The sequence below is a fragment of the Cinclus cinclus genome, chromosome 26, assembly GCF_963662255.1.
Source record: "Cinclus cinclus chromosome 26, bCinCin1.1, whole genome shotgun sequence".
NCBI classification, from domain to species: domain Eukaryota; kingdom Metazoa; phylum Chordata; class Aves; order Passeriformes; family Cinclidae; genus Cinclus; species Cinclus cinclus.
This window is the reverse complement of record NC_085071.1, coordinates 4,394,951-4,415,846: the sequence shown is the minus strand read 5'-3', so window position 1 is coordinate 4,415,846 and position 20,896 is coordinate 4,394,951. Positions and strand designations below refer to the sequence as shown.

Below are 20,896 nucleotides of genomic sequence, written 5' to 3'. Positions count from 1 at the left end.
CTCGAGGGTTGGTGGTCACAACCCTGAGAGGTTCAGTGCTGTGGCTCACCTGACTTGTACAAATCCTGTTGTGTCAGGTGTTTTAAACTCCACTGAGGCTGTTTAGCTGGTACTGGAAGTTATTTGGCGTGTCATTAATTGAACAGGGAGAATTCCCTGGTTTTGGGGAGCTGTGGAGGACTGGTGAAGCTGGAGCAGCACCACTGTGGGTGGGCTGGCACCATCGGGGTAGTTGTCACTGAGTGTGCTGGAGTTCTGGGTTAATTATTAAACCTGCAAGCAGGTGTTGGGTTTTGGGACAGAACAGGAGAGGTACAAACAATTCTCTCCTTCCTGGTGTCCAAGGGGCAGCAGCTCTTGCCTCTACTGAGGCAGCTCTGGAGGAGCCACATGTGTGAGGTGCAGCCAGGGAAGAGCCGGGGTCCGGGAGGGAATCCTGACACTCAGCCATAGTGAGGGACATCTGGAGTGCTGTGTCCATTTCTGGGCTCTTTGGAACAAGAAAGACAAGGAGATACTGGAGGGGGAGCAGCAGAGATGATGGGGGGTCTGGAGCACCTCTCTGTTGAGGAGAGACTGTGAGAGCTGGGCCTGGTTGTTTTGGAGAAGGGATGGCTGAGAGGGGATCCCATCAATCCATACCAATATCTCAAAGGCAGGTGCCAAGAGAATGCTGCCAAACCCTTTTCACCAAATTACAAAATTGTTGGGGCTGGAGGGGTCCCTGCTGATCATCCAGTCTAATGCCCCTGCCAAGGCAGAATCACCCAGAGCAGGTGACACAGGAACGCATCCAGGTGAGTTTGGAATCCCTCTGGATAGGGAGACTCCATAATCTCCCTGGGTGTCCTGTTCCAGTGCTGAGCTACCCTCGTGGAAAGTTCATCCTTATGCTGAGGAAGTGTTTTAGTTTGCAGCCATTGCTCCTCAACCTGTTGGTGGGCACCATTGAAAAGGATCTTTTTGCTGGTGCTCAGCAACAGGATGAGGAGCAACAGCCATAAACAAAATTACAGTGTTTCACCTTAACATGAGGAAGAACTTCTTTACGCTGAGGGTGGCCGAGCGCTGGAACAGGTGTCCAGGAGGGGCGTGAAGTCTCCCTGTCCGGAGACATTCCAAACCCACCTGGACGCGTTCCTGTCAGCTGCTCCGGTGACCTTGCCTCGGAATAGGTTTGGACTGGATGATCTGCAGAGGTCCCTTCAAGCCCTAAATATTCTGGGATTCCGTGATTCAGAGCCGTCACCTGTTGCGGCTGCGGGGTCGCGCGGGCGGCGTGCGCGCTCCCGAGGGGGGGGGGGGGGGGGAAGGCGGCGCGCGTGCGCGAGCCGGCGGCGCCGGACAGCGCGGAGCGGCCTCTTCCTCCCTCCCTTCTCCTCTTCCTTTTCCTCCTCTTCCTCCTCCTCCTCCTCCTCATCCCCGTCCCGGGAGCGCGCTCGGGCGCGTGCTGGCGGCGGCGGGGGCGCGCGCGGGCTCGGCGGGGGCGCAGCGCGGGGATTGTTCGCGCCGCCGCTCGGGGAAGCGGAACGCGGGGAGCGCTCCCCGCCGCGCCCCCGCTGCCTCCTCCTCATCCTCCTCCTCGGCCGCCGCCGCCTCCCGCCCCGCCGCCCCCGTGTCCGCGCCGGACCCCCACCCCGCCGCCAGTATTCCCGAGATCAAGCGCTACGCGGCGGCGGCGGGGCCGGCGGCGGGGCCCGGGGCGGGCGGCGGGGCCGGCGGCGAGAGCAGCGAGGCCGCCACCGCCGCCATGGAGGCGCTGGGACCCGGTGAGAGCCGCGGGGGGGACGCGGGGGCCGCGGCCTGTCGGGCCGTGACAGCGGGGGAAGGAGGCCGCGGGCCCGGCGGGGCTCCCCGGCGGCAGCGGGGCCCGCTCGGAGCCGCCGGTGCGGAGGAGCCGCGGCGGGTCGCGAAACTTTGCGCGGGGGTTGCGGATTCCTTCGCGGCCCCGCTGCTGCCGGGGCTACCGGGGGACGCACCTGGCCCTCCCCGGGGTGAAGGGGACGGGGCTGGGAGCGGGACAGTGACAGTGACAGTGACAGGACGGGGACAGGCAGGGCTGTGGTGTCACAGCGACGCGCGCCCTGCAACCTGTGCAGTGATAAGTTTTATATTTGATATTGAGCCATTTCTGAGAGTTTTAAGGTGATGCTGTCTGAAAATACGGCTTTTTATTTCTTTAACAAACTTCGCTTAAATATTGGTGGGTTTTTGCATGTGGTGCTTTCCTGCTTGTGTCTTATTCCATTATTATTCTCCCCTCAAATGCCTGCAGAATGTATTTCTAGCCCTCAGTGGTCTGTACACCTGCTCCATCCATTTCCCATTCAAACGATTGGTATAAGCGAAGTGATGTTAATTTTGGTGCGATAGGAAACGTTTATTGACACAAAGGTGCAATTCCAGAAGAATCCAGAGTTTGAGGTAGTGAGGGCTGACTCAGAGCCTGCTGTATGTGTGTGATGTATCGTGGCCTCCCTGAGTTCCAGCTGGAGAAGCAGATCCTCTTTCAGTTTTGAAAACTGCTTCCTGTCTGAAGCAATTTGGTTGAGGTTCTTAGTACATAATGGTTGTAGGGTAAAAGAAATTAAAATATGACAGCATATACAACTCCAGCCAGGCTGATCAGATAAAAATCCTGTGATGCCAGGGCAGCCTGGCTTCAATGGGAAAACAGTTTTTAGCTGATTCTCTAGGACCCTTTGAGAAAGGAGGGAGGAAATTAAGTTTTATCTCCTTTGGTCAGAACAGAGGGCAGCATTGCTGTGCATGTTTGCAGAACTTGTCAATACCAAGGGAGGAAAATGGGCAAATATAGTTGTCATTTAATCTCTTGCAGGAGGTCACTGCCTGCACTTCCTTCAGACTAATTAGCATGGGATTAATGGATCATCTCTTGTATCCAAATAAGCACAACAAACTTTGATTGCCCTCAATGATTCATGCTTGTCAAGACAGCTGTAGTTTTTTTAAACACTAACTGTACCCCCACAACTGGTCTGACCATGACAGAGCATGATCTGTCAGGCGGGTGCAGAGCCAGGAACGTGTCCTGTGGGGTGTCTGTCCCCAGCAGCCCCCTGCTACTGCAGCTTTGCAGGGCTGACATGGCAGTGGGCTTCAGCTCCTTACATGCTCTCTATTCCTTCTGCTTAAGAATATTCCAGGGCTGGTGTCCTCAGGTTGGTAACTTTATTTGGTAATGCAGTAGCCAATGGATGGCTTTTAAATCCAGTGTAGAATCTCCTGGGATTTATTTGGTCCTGGGTTTAGTTTATTGCTGCACCCTGAAGTGTACCCAAATAGGAGTCACCTACCTCTCCTCTCTCCTGGTACAAACTCTGAGACTTTAACTTATATGGGTGCTGTCAAGTTATAATGCTAAATTTGCCCTAAGTTTTATGATAGGTTAATTATTGCATTCTAGGGAGACTGCTTGCCCTCTCCTTTGCTACTCTACAACAGAGGGAATACACTTTGATCACACTGAGCCTAGCTCAGATATAGACAAACCCATGAAAATATACCAGTGTCATTTGCTTTATGTGCAGTGTCAGCTGAGGCTCTGATCGATTTTAAAAATAGTCAGTTTAATCTCGTTAACATGGTATCTCAGATCTTAACACTTTGAGGAGGGTAACTAAAGGCTTCCCTAGTGACCAGCTTGCATGTGAGTAATGCTTCCAGGCCTCTAATAATTTCCTCCTTAGATGTTTTCCTGAAGCTCTTCTTTTGTCCCTGTAAAATATCTCTTCCATGGCTGTTGGCGTCCATACCTGTCTAATGCTTTCTCCCTTATCCTTCTACTTAGAGGAAAGCCCAAATCTTTCCTCACTCCTGTCTTTACATTGGAATTTTAAATTGGATCATTGACATCTGAACTTTAAGCCTTTAGAGAAAACAATGACAAAATGTGGCTTTTTTGGCTGTTGGTTTGTTTTAGGAATGTAGGTAGGGATGTATTTATCCTTGCATTACATGAAAATACATAATATCTGTATGGTTGCATTCCTTCTCAGGACTCCATGAAGTTCCTAACCACAGTCATGAATAAATGCAACTAAAATGTTAAGAATTATTTATGGCACCTATACATGCTTTAGGGAAGACATTTTTTACCTTGATGTTCTGAGCAGCTGGAAGGCTGAGCCTCTATGAACACCTCTGTTTGCAACCTCACAAAGCTTAAGATTTCTTCCTACCCCATTAAAAAGTCACCCACAGCACACCTCAGAGGTGCACGGAGTGAGCCATCACATCTCATACATATTTATTTGACTTTCCTAGGGCCCCCAACGAGCCTTTTCCAGCCACCCCGTCGCCCAGGCCTGGGCACTGTTGGGAAACCCATTCGGCTCCTGGCCAACCACTTCCAGGTTCAGATCCCCAAGATTGATGTTTATCACTATGATGTAGATATCAAACCAGAGAAACGCCCCCGAAGAGTCAACAGGTAGGAGTTACTTAATAAAGGTTTATTGATTTAAATTAAGTGTCTATACCTGAATGTAAAGAAGCTGTGCATCCTAAGAATTCCCCATCTTCTAAAGGCCTGTGTTTGTACTGTGGTCAGCAGTTGCTTTTCAGTGAACTATAATATCTTCCAGTTGGCCTGTAATCTGGAAGGCTCTGGGAAATGTATTGAGCATTGACCTCCATCTGGTTTTATTTTTCAGTCTACAAGTCAATGTCCCTGGTAATTGTTCCACAGTCTGTTACACAAACGTGTGTTGCAGTTGAGTGGAGGCATTTCGGCTTGTAGATTTTGGAGTCCACATGTGGATCAATCCACAGAGTGTTCCCACCCACCCCAAGGCAGGTGCTTGTGTCTGCTCCAGGGTGTGAACATCTCTCCAGGTTCCACTGCTTGTTTTGGCTGTAGCTCTGCTGACAGCACAGATACCTGTACAGACACCTGTGTGTGCCCCTTGGGTGTCGTAGCCTGGAGGTGACATTCACAGCTTCTGGTGTGACCTGGGGGTACTTTTGTGTGTTATCTTGTTCCTTTAAGCAAAAACGAAAAATAGAATTTTAAATTGTGTAAGCCCATTACTGAAGTTTCTCTTCTTCTACTTAATGAATCACTGCCTAGGGAGGTGGTGGATACGATGGTGAGGCACTTCAAGATGCAGATATTTGGGGATCGGCAGCCTGGCTACGATGGGAAGAGGAACATGTACACAGCACACCCCTTACCCATTGGCAGGGACAGAGTAAGTGTTTTAAGTTTTCACAGGAAAACTGTTACAGTGTCATTTGAAAAGTATTCTTTTATTGACATAAAACCAAAACACTGTCACACCTGTTGGTGTAGTCTTGGAAAGGACAGACAGGACCAGTCAGGGTCTCTAGAAGCTCACTGGTGTTTTACTGAAGTTTGTGTCTTTGGGTTTCTAATTCCCAGTTCTTCAGCTACAGAATATCATGAGACATGAGAACTGTGTTGTGCTCTTGTAGCTGCAAGGAGACAATTTTTCTTTCACCCTGATGGGAACTTGCCTTTTCCCTGTTCTGACCCTTGTTCTGTTGCTGAATGATCAAGTTGTTGTAGTTGCCGATGACTCTGGCTGGATTTGGTTGTGCTGTGGAGATACATCCTCCTGTTCATGGGAACAATCAGATCAGCTGTTCCTACCTTGCATGTGGACCCCAGCTCAAAACAAAACTTCACCCCATCTACTCATCTCCCAAGGGATCCTGAGGGACCTGGTCATTGCTGTGCTTTGGGGGATGTCCAGGATGAGTTCACCGTTACCCTCTGGGATGTGGGGTCTGAGAATCATCCCAAGTGCTGTGCCAGAACTCTGAGATTTGTGTTTCTCAGCAAGTCTCCTTTTTGACCAAAAGGTTTTCTCGCCTTCTCATTTGGTTCACAAAACATCTTGCGATTAATTGGCTGGCTTAAAAAAATGACTCACTGTTCTTCAGAGCTTTGATGTCACCATACTAATTACTGCTTAAAATTTACATTTAAAGATACTTCAGTGCAGTTTCTCAGATGAATAAATGAAAAACTTTCCAAGTCTTGAGGGAACTGGTTGTAATATTTTAAGTTAGTTACAAAAACTAATAATCAAAAATACAGATTCAAAGGACACCTAGGACAAAACTGTACCATTGCTGAGGGTTGTGTCTGTCTGCAATCCATAACAAAAGCTTGTGCTTAATTTTCTTGTGCCTGTGGCAGGTGGATATGGAGGTTACACTTCCAGGAGAGGGGAAGGACCAGACATTTAAGGTTTCCATTCAATGGGTGTCAGTTGTCAGCCTTCAGATGCTGCTGGAAGCTCTCGCAGGGCACTTAAATGAAGTTCCTGAAGATTCTGTACAGGCACTGGATGTAATCACACGGCACCTTCCCTCCATGAGGTGAGTACTTGTGGGGCCTTCCTGACTGGATATGTCTTCTATCCATCTTAACATTTGTGTTCCTTATTCCTTGCTGCTGCTCTGCTGCCCATTACACTCCTGTGGTAGAAGGGATGAGGGATACAGCCATGTAATTCAACACCTGCCTTACAAATTTGCACTAGAATAGGGAAATGTGATCTGAACTAAGGCCTTGTGTCTGCTGGTCATGTTTCTAACAGGAATTTGCAGTTACCCTTTCCAGCTGCACTGTCAGAAAAGGCTTTGTGTGCTTGCCGTAAGTCAGCTCTGGCAGTTATGCTGTAGAAATGTGTTTTAAACACAATAGGTGTTTGTGAATGTAAAAAGTATATCAATTATCAGAGTATTAATTTTCTTATTTTTTCAGGTACACCCCTGTGGGTCGCTCCTTTTTCTCCCCTCCTGAAGGTTATTACCACCCCCTGGGAGGGGGCAGGGAGGTCTGGTTTGGCTTCCACCAGTCAGTCCGTCCTGCCATGTGGAACATGATGCTCAACATTGATGGTGTGTAGGAGATTGTGTCTCACTCATGTAACAGAGTTCTTTGTGCTTCCCAGTTAATTGTCCTATCTTTTTATCTTAGTGTCAGCGACTGCTTTCTATCGTGCCCAGCCTATCATTGAGTTCATGTGCGAGGTCTTGGACATCCAGAGCATCAGTGAACAAAGCAAACCTCTGACAGACTCCCAGCGTGTCAAGTTTACCAAAGAAATCAGAGGTAAAAGCTTGTCCTAAAGCTGCTGCAAGAAAACACTGAAACCTGCTCATACTATGTTGTAATCAAAGTTTGCAAGGCACATGGAGAACTGGGATGCTCCTTTTTGCCTTCAACCTTTTCAAAGGTGATTCCTTTCCCTGAATTTATTTTCTGTTGGGTTTTCAGGTCTAAAAGTAGAGGTTACCCACTGTGGCCAGATGAAGAGAAAATACCGAGTTTGCAACGTTACCCGGCGACCAGCCAGTCACCAGACGTATGTATCAAGCACTGCCTGACAGTTCTTAAAATCTTCAACTTATTAAATATATCTGGAATGTATTTGGTATTTTGTTCATGCAGGAATAGTTGATTCTGGAGGTGAAGCAGCTGTGTGGATTTACAGGAATGTTTAGTCTTAGTGGAATAGAGTAATAGTGTGGGGTTTGACTAATGTTCTATTTCCTTCAACCCGGGAAAGCCAAGCTATATCCTGGCTTTTAAATATAGTTATCAAAAGCTCCTGTTTTTAAAATAGCTAAAATTCAGTATATAGTCTAAAATCTTTTCATGAAGAAGAGATCTGGTAACTAAGGAAAATAGAGATTTGCTAAAAGTAATCTGGAATAGGTTTTTCATACCATTATTTCCTTTAAAAAAATCTGACAAAGTCTAACCAAAACAAATGTCATTTCTAGGTTCCCTCTGCAGCTGGAGAATGGGCAGGCTATGGAGTGCACAGTAGCTCAGTATTTTAAGCAGAAGTACAGTCTGCAGCTGAAATACCCTCACCTGCCCTGTCTCCAAGTGGGTCAGGAGCAGAAACACACGTACCTGCCACTGGAGGTAAGGATCTGAGTCTTGCACTGTGGGGTGTCCTCTATTAAACGGTGTCACAGCACCTCTCCCTGCTCCTGTGCAGGTGTGTAACATCGTGGCTGGTCAGAGGTGCATCAAGAAGCTGACAGACAATCAGACATCGACCATGATAAAAGCAACAGCCAGGTCTGCCCCAGACAGGCAGGAGGAGATCAGCAGATTGGTGAGTATTTTTCCAGCTTCAGTCTGTGTTTGTCACTTCTCATAGCTTTTCCAGAGCGTTGGAGCAGGTGATGATGAGGAGCATGACCAAAAGAGAAGTTAAAAAATATGTCTTGGTTAAAACAAATCCTTCTAAACAGAAAGGCTGTTGATGACAAAGAGGACAGAGTCACCTGGAGCTTCAGTGTAGTGACATCAGTACTTGATTTGTCCCCAGGTGAAGAGTAACAGTATGGTTGGTGGGCCTGATCCCTATCTGAAGGAGTTTGGAATTGTTGTCCATAATGAAATGACAGAGCTGACAGGCAGAGTTCTGCCAGCCCCAATGCTTCAGTATGGAGGCAGGGTGAGTTTCCATGTCTTGTAAAACTCCTTATCCTGAGGTTATTGAAATTCATGAGGTATTTTGTGTATCTTGTGAGGCTTCCTCTGGTGGGCTACAGTCAAAAGGGAGCAGCTCTTGATTTCTAATTTGCCTTTGGTTTTTACCTAGAACAAGACTGTGGCCACACCAAACCAAGGCGTGTGGGACATGAGAGGGAAACAGTTCTATGCTGGCATTGAGATTAAAGTTTGGGCTGTTGCTTGTTTTGCTCCTCAAAAACAATGCAGGGAAGACTTGCTGAAGTAAGTATTTTCCTATTTATTCAGGATTCTATTTCAAGGTGTATTTTTCTCATGTTTCTGAAAGGTCATGTGTGGTGTAAATTGATTTGCCCCTGCCCTTTAAATTACTCTACAGAATCTTAAAGAAAGTGCTTCTGTGAACCACTGATTGGGAAGAATCATGGTTGCAATAATGCTCAGATAAATTAGGTGAATAAGTAAAAATTTACAAGAGCATCAGTATTAGTTTGGGAGTCTGCCTAAGAATGTTCATCTCACATGTCTGTTTCTGTAAGGCTTGTAAAATTACAGAAGCTGATGACCTTCCTCAGAGAGGATTAGAGTTGAGTTTGTGAGTTCCTGATGGGGATAGAATTGCTAAAAAGCACTGGAGTGCTGTGAAATAGCAGAAACAGCATAGATCTGGCTTATAAAACTGATGAGTGAACCATAGTGAAAAGGCCAGAACAAATCCACTTCTATTTCAGGAGTTTCACAGACCAGCTGCGCAAGATCTCCAAGGACGCCGGGATGCCGATCCAGGGCCAGCCCTGCTTCTGCAAGTATGCCCAGGGTGCAGACAGCGTGGAGCCCATGTTCAAACACTTAAAGCTGACTTATGTTGGCCTGCAGCTCATCGTGGTGATTCTGCCTGGGAAGACACCTGTGTACGGTATGGAGAAAGGGCTGTAAAGTGATCAGGAGTTGTACTGCAAGTGGGTGGCAGAGGAGGCAATGGGTTCTCTTTTTAAAAGCGTATTTTGGAGCTAGTTTGTCAGGCTTGGTTGGAGAAGTTGTGTATTACCAAAGAGCAAACTGAACCTTTGTCAGTGAAGTCTCAAGGATCTGAACTATAGTAACACTTGAAAAAAATAAGAGCAAGAAGGAACCACTGCCTTATTTTCTGTCACAGCTGAAGTCAAGCGGGTTGGAGATACTCTTCTAGGCATGGCCACACAGTGTGTTCAGGTAAAGAACGTGGTCAAAACCTCACCACAAACACTGTCCAATCTGTGTCTGAAGATCAATGCCAAGCTCGGAGGAATCAACAATGTGCTGGTACCTCATCAAAGGTGAGATTAAATCAAAACCTCTTTATAATGTCTGCATTGTCAAGGAAAATGGTGTCGTTTTGTTGTGTTTGCTAAAATGATACTTTTCAAAATAAAACACACTTTAGAAATTCCCACAGTCTGGAGTGGACAGTGGAGGATATGTCTGCATTTGGAGTGTTCCCAGTAAGCCCTGAGCCAAGGGGAGTCAGAGCCATCCAGCAGTCAGAACCACCAAACTCACCAAGGTTTTTTTCCTGTCTCTTTCCTGCCTTTGGATTCACTCAGTGTACTTTTCCTCTTGCCACCTCCAAAAGCATCCTGTGTTTGCATCCAAATTGAAGGAGAAGAGTGAGGAGGAGTGACTTGGAATCAATGCTTGTAACTTGGTCTGCCTTTGATCCTGTCCTTGTCACTTTCTGTTCTTTGTGGACTGTAAGTGCTGGAGGCAGAGAATTTTGCCCTTAAAGACTTTTCACAGGTTTTAGTTCTGTTCAGTGCTTTGGCTGTACCTTCCTCAACTGTAATTTTTTTTTCTTCCTGGCCTTCTTTCTTTTTGCTGTTTTTATTTTTTATTATGAGTTGATAGGAGGCCACCTCTCCTCTTAAGTCAGGGTGAGGAAGTTGGGGTTATTTAGCCTGGAGAAGAGAAGGTTGTGTGAAAACATCACAGCACCTTCCAGTATCTGAAGGGGCTGACAAGGAGGCCAGAAAAGGACTGTAATAATGGCTTCAAACTGAAAGAGAGTACGTCTAGATCAGAGATTGGGAAGAAATTGTTCCCTGTGAGGAGGGTGGGGAGGCCCTGGCACAGGTTGCCCAGAGAAGCTGTGGCTGCCCCATCCCAGGAAGTGTTCAAAGCCAGGTTGGGCAGGGCTTGGAGCAACCTGGGACAGCGGGAGGTATCTTTGCCCAGGGCAGGGGGTGGAACTGGCTGGGTTTTAAGGTCTTTTCCGACCCAAACCCTTCCGGAATTCTGTGACCCTAACTAATAAACCTTAATCTTATCAAACAGGCCCTCGGTGTTCCAGCAGCCAGTGATCTTTTTGGGAGCAGATGTCACCCACCCTCCCGCCGGGGATGGGAAGAAGCCATCCATAGCAGCCGTGGTGGGCAGCATGGACGGGCACCCCAGCCGCTACTGCGCCACGGTGCGCGTGCAGACCTCACGCCAGGAGACTTCCCAGGAGCTGCTCTACAGCCAGGAGGTGATCCAGGACCTGACCAACATGGTGAGGGAGCTGTTGATCCAGTTCTACAAATCCACTCGTTTCAAGCCCACGAGGATCATTTACTACAGAGGGGGAGTGTCGGAAGGACAGATGAAACAGGTATTGTCTGATAATTTTTTGTTGTTGATGAAAATTGATATGTAGTTATGTGGATTATAAGGGGTGAACTCTTGAAGAAATGTATTTATTTATGTGGATTATATTTGTTATTGGAAAAATTAAGTTTCCTTGAATTGTCCTGAGCAAGCACAATGTGCATTTACCAGTATGATCATGTCCCTTACGATGTGGCGCTTGTACACAGGTTAAAAAAAAATCAAATACCTCCTGAATTTGTAACATAATAATGAAATCTTCTGCTTGTAGGTAGCTTGGCCAGAGCTGATCGCCATCCGGAAGGCCTGCATTAGTTTGGAAGAAGACTATAGACCTGGAATAACCTACATTGTTGTGCAGAAAAGGCATCACACCAGGCTGTTCTGTGCTGACAAAACTGAAAGGGCAAGTACTGACTCCACGAGGGGGAGGTGATGACACAGGAAAGTGGGGTTGTTTTATTCAGTGGGGTGGGATCCATCTTTACCACTGAAGCTGTAAAGCAGCAGCAGTATTGGTAACAGGCTTTCTCTACCAAAATAACCAGTTCCTCCCTTTTCTATTGCTCTACACAGATGGAACAGCTTGTTCCCCCTTTTGGAATAGGTGTGCTCAGTATCCCAGTATTTGTGTACCTGGAGATGTATCCTGGGTTTTTATAGTCCAGGATTCCTGATGATGAGCTGACCTGGCTGTCCACTCTGTTCCCTGTTCTGTCTCCAGGTGCATCTAAGATGTGCCCTTGGCAAAAATCCACAGGTCAGCTGAGGAACATTTTAGGGAAGCACTTGATCTGAGGTTAGCTTAAAAACCCAGATCTCCGGGGTGTGAGAGCAAACAGGGGTACAAAATAAATTTATCTCAGCAATGTGCATCTTCAGATCCTGATTTACTTGTGTAGGCTTTATCCCACTCTGCAGTTTTAATGGTGCTGGCAAGGGTTTTATTTTCCTCTGATGACACACCAGCTGGATTTGGTGAAGTTTCTAAAAATGAATTCACAGAGAACATTTTCATTCCGCCTGTGTAAACGACCTTAATATTTTTTCACCTTTTTGAGCAGTAAATTCTCCAGCAGCTTTCAATAGAGCCTACCTTTGAAAGCATTTTGGGGTCACTCCAAAAAAGCCCGTGTACTAATAATAAACCTTTCTCACTAGGTTGGTAAAAGTGGCAATGTACCAGCAGGCACTACTGTGGACAGCACCATCACACATCCCTCTGAATTTGATTTTTACCTCTGTAGCCATGCAGGAATTCAGGTAATGTCAGCTCTGCTGTGCTCAGGCTGTGTGACTAAATTCTTGTAGTTGTCCCTATGGGAAATGTCACTTCATTTTGTCACTAGGCAGACTCAGACTGTGTTGGTGCCTGCTGGAAGGCGCAGCCTGCAGGTACCACCTCTGTCCTTGCTGTTGCTCTCCAGCTGACTGCTCACCTGTTCTCTGCAGGGAACCAGCCGTCCCTCCCACTACCAGGTGCTGTGGGATGACAACTGTTTCACAGCAGACGAGCTGCAGCTGCTGACGTACCAGCTGTGCCACACGTACGTGCGCTGCACCCGCTCCGTCTCCATCCCCGCGCCCGCCTACTACGCCAGGCTGGTGGCCTTTCGGGCCAGGTACCATCTTGTGGACAAGGATCATGACAGGTAAGGAATGGCCTCATCATCCTGGTAAGCAGGGAGTGAAGCTGAGCTGTGCTGCTTGTCCCAGTTGTTCACGGGTGTGTGTCTGCTCACAGCGCTGAGGGCAGCCACGTGTCGGGGCAGAGCAACGGCCGCGATCCGCAGGCACTGGCCAAGGCCGTGCAGATCCACCACGACACCCAGCACACCATGTATTTTGCTTGAGAGCACCTGGAAAGATGAGGCAAAACAACAACCCATGCAGTCCTGAAGCGTTTGGAAGCCTCCTGCTCTATCCAGGGCCGGGGGATTTCGGACTGCCCACTACCAGCAGCTCCGGACAGTCGCACTGAATCTGTTCTTCACTGCAACGTCTGATGCACCAACACAGTTGAGCCATTTGTTTAATTGTTTTCTGTACTAGAAATCCATAGACTTGTCTTTTCTGATGCATTGGACTGAATTTTTACCTCAAAGCGCAAAGGCCGATCATCCTGAAATTTTTCAAGGACTTGGCACGAAAGGTTTCTATCAAATCTTTTGCTAGCTGTGGTTTTTCAGTTCTCCTCATCCCATGAGCTGACGGTGACTGCTGCTCTGTCTCCGTGCCCTGCTTCGTGAGTATGATGTGATGGCAAAATGTTTTATCCAGCTCGCTGTAATCCTTCTGTCATGTGGGGCCATAGATTTTTTAATGGAGATTTTAGACTTCACTACTGTAAATGCCTTTTAACGAACATGACTTTCACAGGTATTGCAGTTTTTTGTCAGTTTTACTAATTATCTTTTTAATCTCTGCAGACTTGGGCTGCAAAGCAATTGCACTATACTGCGAGTTAATAGGTGGTTCTTGTTCTGTGAATGTGTAATATATCCAATAGTGATGCCTGTCAGTAGATTTTAATGATAATGGTTATAAATAATACTGCCATGGTATCGTAACAAGTACTGAACCATCATTTCCCCCCTCTAAAAATGATAAAACAAAAAAAAAATTAGCTTTTAGGTATTTTGCAGACTTTTACAAAAGTGCCCACTTTATGCTGCTGTGTGGTTTGATAAATCTAAGTGATTTTAAAACTTTTTTCTCATAGAAGGTTTAACTTTGGCAATAAATCTTTGTTTTTTAAGCCCCCCCAAACAGTGTAATTTTCTAGCTGAGGATTGTGCATGAGTTTAACAAACATTCTTGTGTCATTTTCTGAACACACAATTTGGCAGTTTCTGAAACAAATTAGAAAAGACACATTTCCATGCTTTTTTTAAGAATTATTTTTAACTGTTTTATATTCACTGTTGGTGTCCTGTCTACAACATTTTTTATAAGCTTGGAAACTGGGTGTTCCATGTAGGAAAGGCCAACGTGTGCAGTTCAAATGTATTGTGTGATAGGCAACCTGAGGACTTGTACCAGCATTTTAAACTGTTTTTTTTTCCTGGGAATCTGGGTTGCCCACACAACTGCATTTACAGCATGTTGAACCTGTGTGAGTCTCAAATGCTGATTCTGTCCCAGCCTAGAAATTAAGGTTTTTAATCTGCTTGGCTTTTTTCAGATGCAACCTGTAATCCAGAACAGGGACCTGGTTTTCCTGGTGTTCCTGTAATCCATGAACATAGTAAATTAAGACTAGATTCCTTATTATATACCTGAGTTAGTGCAGATTAAAGCTTATTCCTAAACCGAGGAGGAGTTTGAGAAGCCCAAGGATTGCACTGTGGTCTCTGATACTCGTGTGGGGTTTGCTGCTAAGTTGTCTGCTGTCCCAAAGCTTAGGAACCAGCCCCCTCCAAATTTCAGCAATAGGAAATGCTGTTTCCTTCAGTCTTTAAGCTTGTAAATAAATGAAAGTTTACATTTCTAAATGCTGTTGTTTTCAGTTGTACCGGAGTACACTGAACATCTTTAAACAGTTTTATAATCTCCTTGCCAGTAGTATGTCTCATAAATTAAGTTTAACCTCTTTTAATTTCTGTTGAAGATGGGACTGAAGTGAACCCTGCTCCTGGCACATGCCAGGACAGGTTTAGATTGAAAAAAAAAAAAAAAGAAAAAAAAAAGATTGTTTTAAGTTTTTTAACTTTTTTTTTAAAGAATACCTCACTTGTGTAATAAAATCAGGACATGTGGGTGGGAGACTGACCGCTGCTTTTCTCAGTACTCGTTCAGGGAGAAGACACAAAAACCCTTTTTAGAGTGAACTCTGACTGACCCAACACACACGGAGAACTTTGGCACCTTGAAAAGCACCTGAGCACCTGTAGGTGGTAGGATCCAAGATCCTTGATTTGAGTTTCTGCACTAGGAATGGGGCTGGTTTAACAAGGGTGCATAAAAAATTAACTTTACCACCAATTAGTTGTCCAGTGCCAAGCACTCCTGGTTGAGACTGAGGGAAGAGAGAGCCTCTCCCTGGTTTGCCTGTGACTGGATATTTGACCTCAGACCAGGTGAAGCATCAGCCCCTGGTGAGCCCTGCACCAGCACCCGAGCAGGGCTGCTGTGAGCCCACCCTGGGCACAGGGCTGGAGTTTTGGGGGGAAAGCACTGAAGTTCAGGATCCAAGTTGCAGCAGTGCTGCCCTAGGCAGGTCTGAGCCCAAGTCTGGAGGACTTGAGGACCTGGGTGAGCCCTGTGGGCCTGAGTGACTCGTTCTGCATGTGTCAATCAATGGGAAGATGTGCATTCTGTAGCTGTAGTTTTAGGATGTTTTGATTTTTGTTTTTTGGGGTTTTTTTATAAATAAAGCCTGTTGGCCACTGTTTAGCTCTGTGGTGTGAAAGATTTTAAATGTAGCAAAGTTCAAAGAGTTGGGGAAGGGGGTTGTTGATATATATATATATATAAAATATATATTTAAAAAAAGGGGAGGGAGGGGGCAGAAATCCTGTTTTCCACCTGGTTCTGCTTGCTTTGTCCCTGCTGAGTTCTGAACAAGCTCTGGCAATCCCTAGTTAGCCTGTCTCACCAGTCTGGCTCTTGTATTGCTGTGTTACCCAGGGTGATGCCCAGAGCCACATCCAAAGGGCACAGAGGTCGGTGCAGGGGCTGTCCTGTGGCCACCCTCGCTCTGCCCTTCGGATGGGGAAGGGCCCTGGTTCAGAGCTGGCGTCTGACAGCCCCGACCCCTTTGTGGATGTGCTGTAGGAGTTTTCTTGCTCAATAGCGAGGGAGTGACTCTGCTTTCATTTTCAGAAGGCAGGGCCAGAGGACATTGGATCCATCCCGATCCTGATCCACTGCGAGGCTCTTTCCCTGTGCACTGGAGGAAAGATCTTGCACTAAATACCACTTACAGATTTTCTTAGACCTTGCTATTGACATTTTCATATTTCTATGTCTAGAGGCTGCAACTTCAGTGTAAAATGTTTGCATTTGTTCAGTTTGACTTCTGATGTAATCTTTTGGTTTCTATATTGTTAGACTTGTAATGTTTCAAATGGTATTTTATTAACTTTGGACTGGATGTATGTCTCTAGCAATACGAGGTACTTTCTAAACTGTCTTGGGGCTCACAGCCCCGTGTCGAGATAAGATGCTGGTTGTGTACAATTGCAATGTATTTTTTTTTTTTAGCCTGCAGGGATATTTTGTGTTCATGTGTCCAAAAATAATAATAATAATAAAAAAAATTGGCATTCTTGTGCCAAATGTTCTGTTTTTTTTCCTTATTGCTGTCCAATAAATGCAATGTACAGAGTGAGCAACCAATACTGTTGCCTGTAAACAAATGTCTTAAACTATTTAACTTTTAATTAAAACTTGTACACAATGCGTCACCTGTGGAACTCATTACCACACTATATCTATTTCTGATGCATTAAGAGTCAGCAAGTTAAAGAAATACACATGGGTGATATCTCCCAGGATCCTAAAGGAAGCTGAAAGTGCAAACCCCAGGGGTGTGGTTCAGAATGGGCCTGTTTTTGTAATGTTTGGGAAATTACAGAGAAAATTTGGTGTTCGTGGACTGTACTTGCCTGGAGAGGGTATTCTATATTAGAGAGAGTGAACTAATAAATACAAGAGCTGTTGGCTGCTTCATCTTCTCTGTGTGAGGTAAGGGTTTGTCTCAGAAGGCTGCACTGCACTATAAATATTGCAGAAAGGACAGGAAAAGGTTTTGGAGGAGGCCAGAGCATGGGAGCTGTGATTGAAACCGGGACAGGATTGTGTGAAATGCCCAGCACCTTCTGCAGCCCCGTGTTAAGTATCAGTTCTGTTTGCAGGACAGATCCTGGGGCTTTGGCACTGAGCTTGCTCAGCCTCACGGAAACCTGAGGAGCTCAAGCCCCAAGGTTTCTTCCATCCTGTTGTCTTCCAAACGTGATGTAAAAGGCTCTTGGACCAACCCTCAGGAACCTAGAACTGAGTGAATCTGGGATTCTGTGCCACAGCCTTGCTGTCTGTGCAGCGCCAACTCTAATATCTCAGCTGAGTCCTGCTCCAGGCACTCCTTAGGGATAGCAGGAGCTGCTGCTCATGTTTTGGGAGAACAGCACAAGGCGCGAATGCTTTGATATCCTGAATTCTTGTGGCTTTTCCACTGTATCCTGGAATGGCCCAGCGAGGAACGCATACCTGGGCTCATTATGGGAACGATGCTCCTGCGGTTTATGATGTTATTTACAAAGTCAAGGCACAGGGTCGGGATTTGCTCTTCCTGGGAAGGATGGGTCTGGAAGGTGGTGGGAAACGGGATGGAAAAGGGACGCTCTGCCTGTTTCTATGCATTCAGATGGAGCAGGGCCACGGGGAATTCCTGCCCTGCTCCCGCCTGGCTAGGCTCAGGGCACTTCAAGAACGACCGTATAGCTGTCAATACCAGAAATGGCCCTTCCTCCTCGGCCCGGCCTCAGAAAATTAGTTAAAAAGAAAAAAAAGCCACGAAATAAATATTTGTGGCAAGGGCGCAGCGGGAGGCCCGGGTGCCGGCGGGCGGGCAGCGCTCTGCAGCGAGGCCCCGGCCGGGCGCCCCTCCGCTGCCCCGAGCGGAGCCCCGGGACCGCCCCGGTCCCCGCGGGCCCCAAGATGGCGGCGGGGCCGGCGGACGCCGCCTTTGTTGCGCGCGGGGCCGGGCGGCGGCGGCGCGTGCGCGCGGCGTGAGGGGCGTGAGGCGGCTGCGGCACCGGCCCCGGCCCTGCCCGGCCCCGGCCCCCGGCACGGCCCTGCCCCGGCCCCCGGCTCGGAGCGGCGCCCGCGTGGATGGGATGGAAGCGGGACCCTCGGGAGCAGGTACCGCGGGCGGGGATGGGGGGGGGGGGGGGGGGGGGTCGGAGCGCTGCGCGCCGGGAAACGCCGAGAGGGCGACGGGGGGCGAAAGAGATGAGGCCGGTAGAACGGGGAGCGGGTGTGCGGCGGGGGCCAGGGGGCCTGTACCGGGTGGGGATCGGGGCGGGGGGTGGAGGAGCGCGGTGGAGGGATGTGCGGAGGGGACCGCGGCGGGTGGCGATGGGTGTGGCGGCGGCGCGGGATGTGCGGGGGCGATGCCGGGGATCGGGGGGTGTCGGGGGGGGTGCGGGGGTCTGAGCAGAGGGGGTGCGGGGGGGGCTGCGGGGCCGCCGGGCGGGCGCGTCCCCCGGGCGCCCCGAGAGCAGCGGCGGTGCGGCCGCCGGGGAAGGGACGGTGGAGGGACCCGCAGAAACCTCGCAGGAGGGTGCACAGGGCCGGGGTCACGTCCAGCCGCAGGTCCCCACAGCTCGGAGCGAGCCCCGCTCAAGGGGCCTGTTCTGCACAAAGCAGCAGGAGCATCCCCCCACCTCTCATCCTTTCCCCCAGCTCCCACTCCATTCCCCCTACCTCCCACCCCCATCCATCCCCACCGGCTGCCTTTCTACCCCCTTCCCTGCCATTCCATCTCCCCAGCTCCCCATCCATCCCCCAGCTCCCCGTTCCCCGAGTTCAGGGAGCGGGGCGCAGGCTGGAGCTGGCGCGAGGCCGGCGGCGCCGTGTGCCGTGACAGCACGGAGCGTCTCCTCTGCCCGTGCCAGGGCATGCGCGGAGCCGGGGCTGAGCGTGGCCCCGCGGCGCCGGGCTCCAGAGCCACCCTGTACCCCCGTGTTCCCTGCCCCGGCTAGGGGACAGGAGCAGCTGGCAGTGCCCTTCATGCCGGGCAGCTCCGCGGGGGTTTAAAGACCTGTTCCTGTCGCATCGGCTGCCGCTCGCTCCTGTGCCTGGCCTGAGCATCGCCAACTTGCTCTGCTGAGCCACAGAAGGATTTTGGTGCCTAAAATAAGGCGGAATGAGGGATGGAGTGATGGAGACGCGGGTCACTGCCTTGCTGAAGCACGGCTGATGGAGATGGGGAGCTGCTTCCCTTCCCGAGGGATGGGGCAATGGGATCGGCAGTCGCTGCCCTGCCACCTCTCTTGTGCTGGTGGGTTTGCCTCCCACCATAACTCATCATCCTGGTGAGGTTTTGACATAAACCTGCTGACTGTTTGTAAACTTCAGTCCTTTCATGCAATATTTACTTTAAATGTGGTACAGAAATCTCCCAGTGTCTGCGTTACCTTCTGGCTGCTGGTGCTTTGTGTTTGGGCTGATTTATGGCCTCTGGAAGCTGTGATTTGGCGTCTGCCGGCGCCTTGGGGTGATAGCAGTGCTGCTGCCTCAGGCCCACGTAGATAACACTGCAGGGCACCCTCCTACCCCAGCCTGAAGTGATGTTCTTAAGGTACTTTAGAAGAATCTCATGTGTTGGGATGGGGATACACTCAGTGGACAGGTTTGGATTTCAGTCCCTGGGCCTGTGACAGCTGCATTGGGAGCAGGGCTCTATTGCTGCACCCTTGTGAGTTTCCCCCTCTGTCCCCAAATTTGGCTGGGGGATATCTCCTCCCACCCAGGTTCACCCATTGGGCAGGGGACACAGGAACCCGATGTTGTCAGAGCTGCTGTGAATCCTGCCCTGCTGTGGCACCCCTTGCTTGTGCTAGACCCTGCTTATGGGCTGAGCCTCGCATGCGAGCTCTGGTGATGCTGTGGCTTATCAGGGCAATATAGCAGAAACTGGCGTGTGCCTGGATGTGCCCAACATGGAGATGCCTGGAAAGGCAGCAGGAAAACCCAGGACATCTGACCGACAGGCAGCACTCAGGGAGGCACACGCAGTGGTTTTAAAAACTAAACTTTATTTTCCCACAACTTTTATTTTTCTTTATCCTTTGCAAACTTCCTAAAGGCTGTTAATCTCAACTGTTGTCTTCCTGTGCTGAACCTTGCAAAAACCCCAAAGCTGCTCTGTCTGTTGGGGCTCTTTATCTTCAGGAAACACGAAATTGCGTATGCCTGGTTCTGGGATGGGATTAGACCAAGTAACAAAACCAGGAGAAGCACCTTGCCTGGAGAACACAGCACGGATGGTTTATCTCTAAACACTCTTTGCAGCCTCTCCCTAAACCCTGGGAAGAACAAAACACAGACAAGTTATTAAGATGGCAGACGCGAGAAGGAAGCCAAATCAGGCAGAGAAGCTGCTCCTTGGGCAGGGTGATCCGTGCGGAGCCACAGGCGGGTTCAACCTCTGCTCTGGGAGCCGGTGGCACTGCGGGGCTGCGGTGGGACATGGAGAGGAGCCGGCATCGCTTTTGTCCTGTCCTTCCGGCACTGGGGGCCGCCTTTGTCTGTGACTCCTGGCTCTGCACATCCCTGGCTGCTGCCTGGGCAGTGCAGGAGCAACAGAGATCTCACGGGGCTGGGCAGGGGGTGTCAGCCTCCACCCGGCCACCCAGCCACCAATCGTGGGGACCCCAGGGTCACTGTGCAGAGTCACACAAGTCTGGATGTGCCACCCGGTGTGCTCAGCAGGGGTGATGGCACTTGCTGTGCTAGCGCTTCTCAAACCTCATCAGGGGGATGGAAAAGAGAGCTGCTGGACAGCTGAGGCCAGCTTGGCAGGACCCTCCCAGGTCAGCTCATGATTAAGCTGTGTCCACACTGCCAGCGTCACCACACCACTGGCATCACCACGCTGCTCTCCAGAGCCAGGGCAGCTGGAGTACAGCCCCTGCGTGCAGGTGTGATGGAGTTGGCACCGCTCTTGCTGCTGTTCCTTGTTCTCTGTCACAGCACCCGCAGCTTCACACTCTTGCTCAGTTCAGCCTGAGGGACTGCACGTCCCAGGGTGTGGGGGCACCCATTCAGCCAGGCAGGTTT

General features: G+C 49.2%; 1 protein-coding gene across 3 annotated transcripts; it reads left to right on the top strand.

Annotated features, from left to right (window-relative positions):
* Positions 1–1,750: 1,750 nt before the first annotated feature.
* On the top strand, positions 1,751–16,513 carry LOC134053711 (protein argonaute-4). Of its 3 annotated transcripts, none has more exons than XM_062508861.1 (18): positions 1,751–1,769; positions 4,288–4,453; positions 5,093–5,213; positions 6,188–6,369; positions 6,758–6,894; positions 6,974–7,108; positions 7,274–7,361; positions 7,783–7,930; positions 8,007–8,126; positions 8,343–8,471; positions 8,619–8,752; positions 9,220–9,404; positions 9,645–9,804; positions 10,799–11,114; positions 11,382–11,516; positions 12,272–12,373; positions 12,563–12,762; positions 12,855–16,513. In XM_062508861.1, the coding sequence occupies exons 1-18, from the start codon at positions 1,751–1,753 to the stop codon at positions 12,961–12,963; spliced, it is 2,586 nt and encodes an 861-aa protein (XP_062364845.1). In that variant the 3' UTR covers positions 12,964–16,513. The 3 variants fall into 3 exon arrangements, with proteins under 3 accessions (XP_062364845.1, XP_062364846.1, XP_062364847.1); XM_062508862.1 differs by lacking the exon at positions 1,751–1,769 and adding an exon at positions 5,825–5,827 and having other exon boundaries at positions 4,378–4,453; XM_062508863.1 differs by lacking the exons at positions 1,751–1,769; positions 12,272–12,373 and having other exon boundaries at positions 4,378–4,453.
* The last annotated feature ends 4,383 nt before the right edge of the window (positions 16,514–20,896 follow it).

Coding starts and splice junctions, on each gene's coding strand:
- LOC134053711 (XM_062508861.1), top strand. Junction 8,472..8,618: donor TGCTTCAGTATGGAGGCAGG/GTGAGTTTCCAT, acceptor GTTTTTACCTAG/AACAAGACTGTGGCCACACC. Junction 9,805..10,798: donor GTGCTGGTACCTCATCAAAG/GTGAGATTAAAT, acceptor CTTATCAAACAG/GCCCTCGGTGTTCCAGCAGC.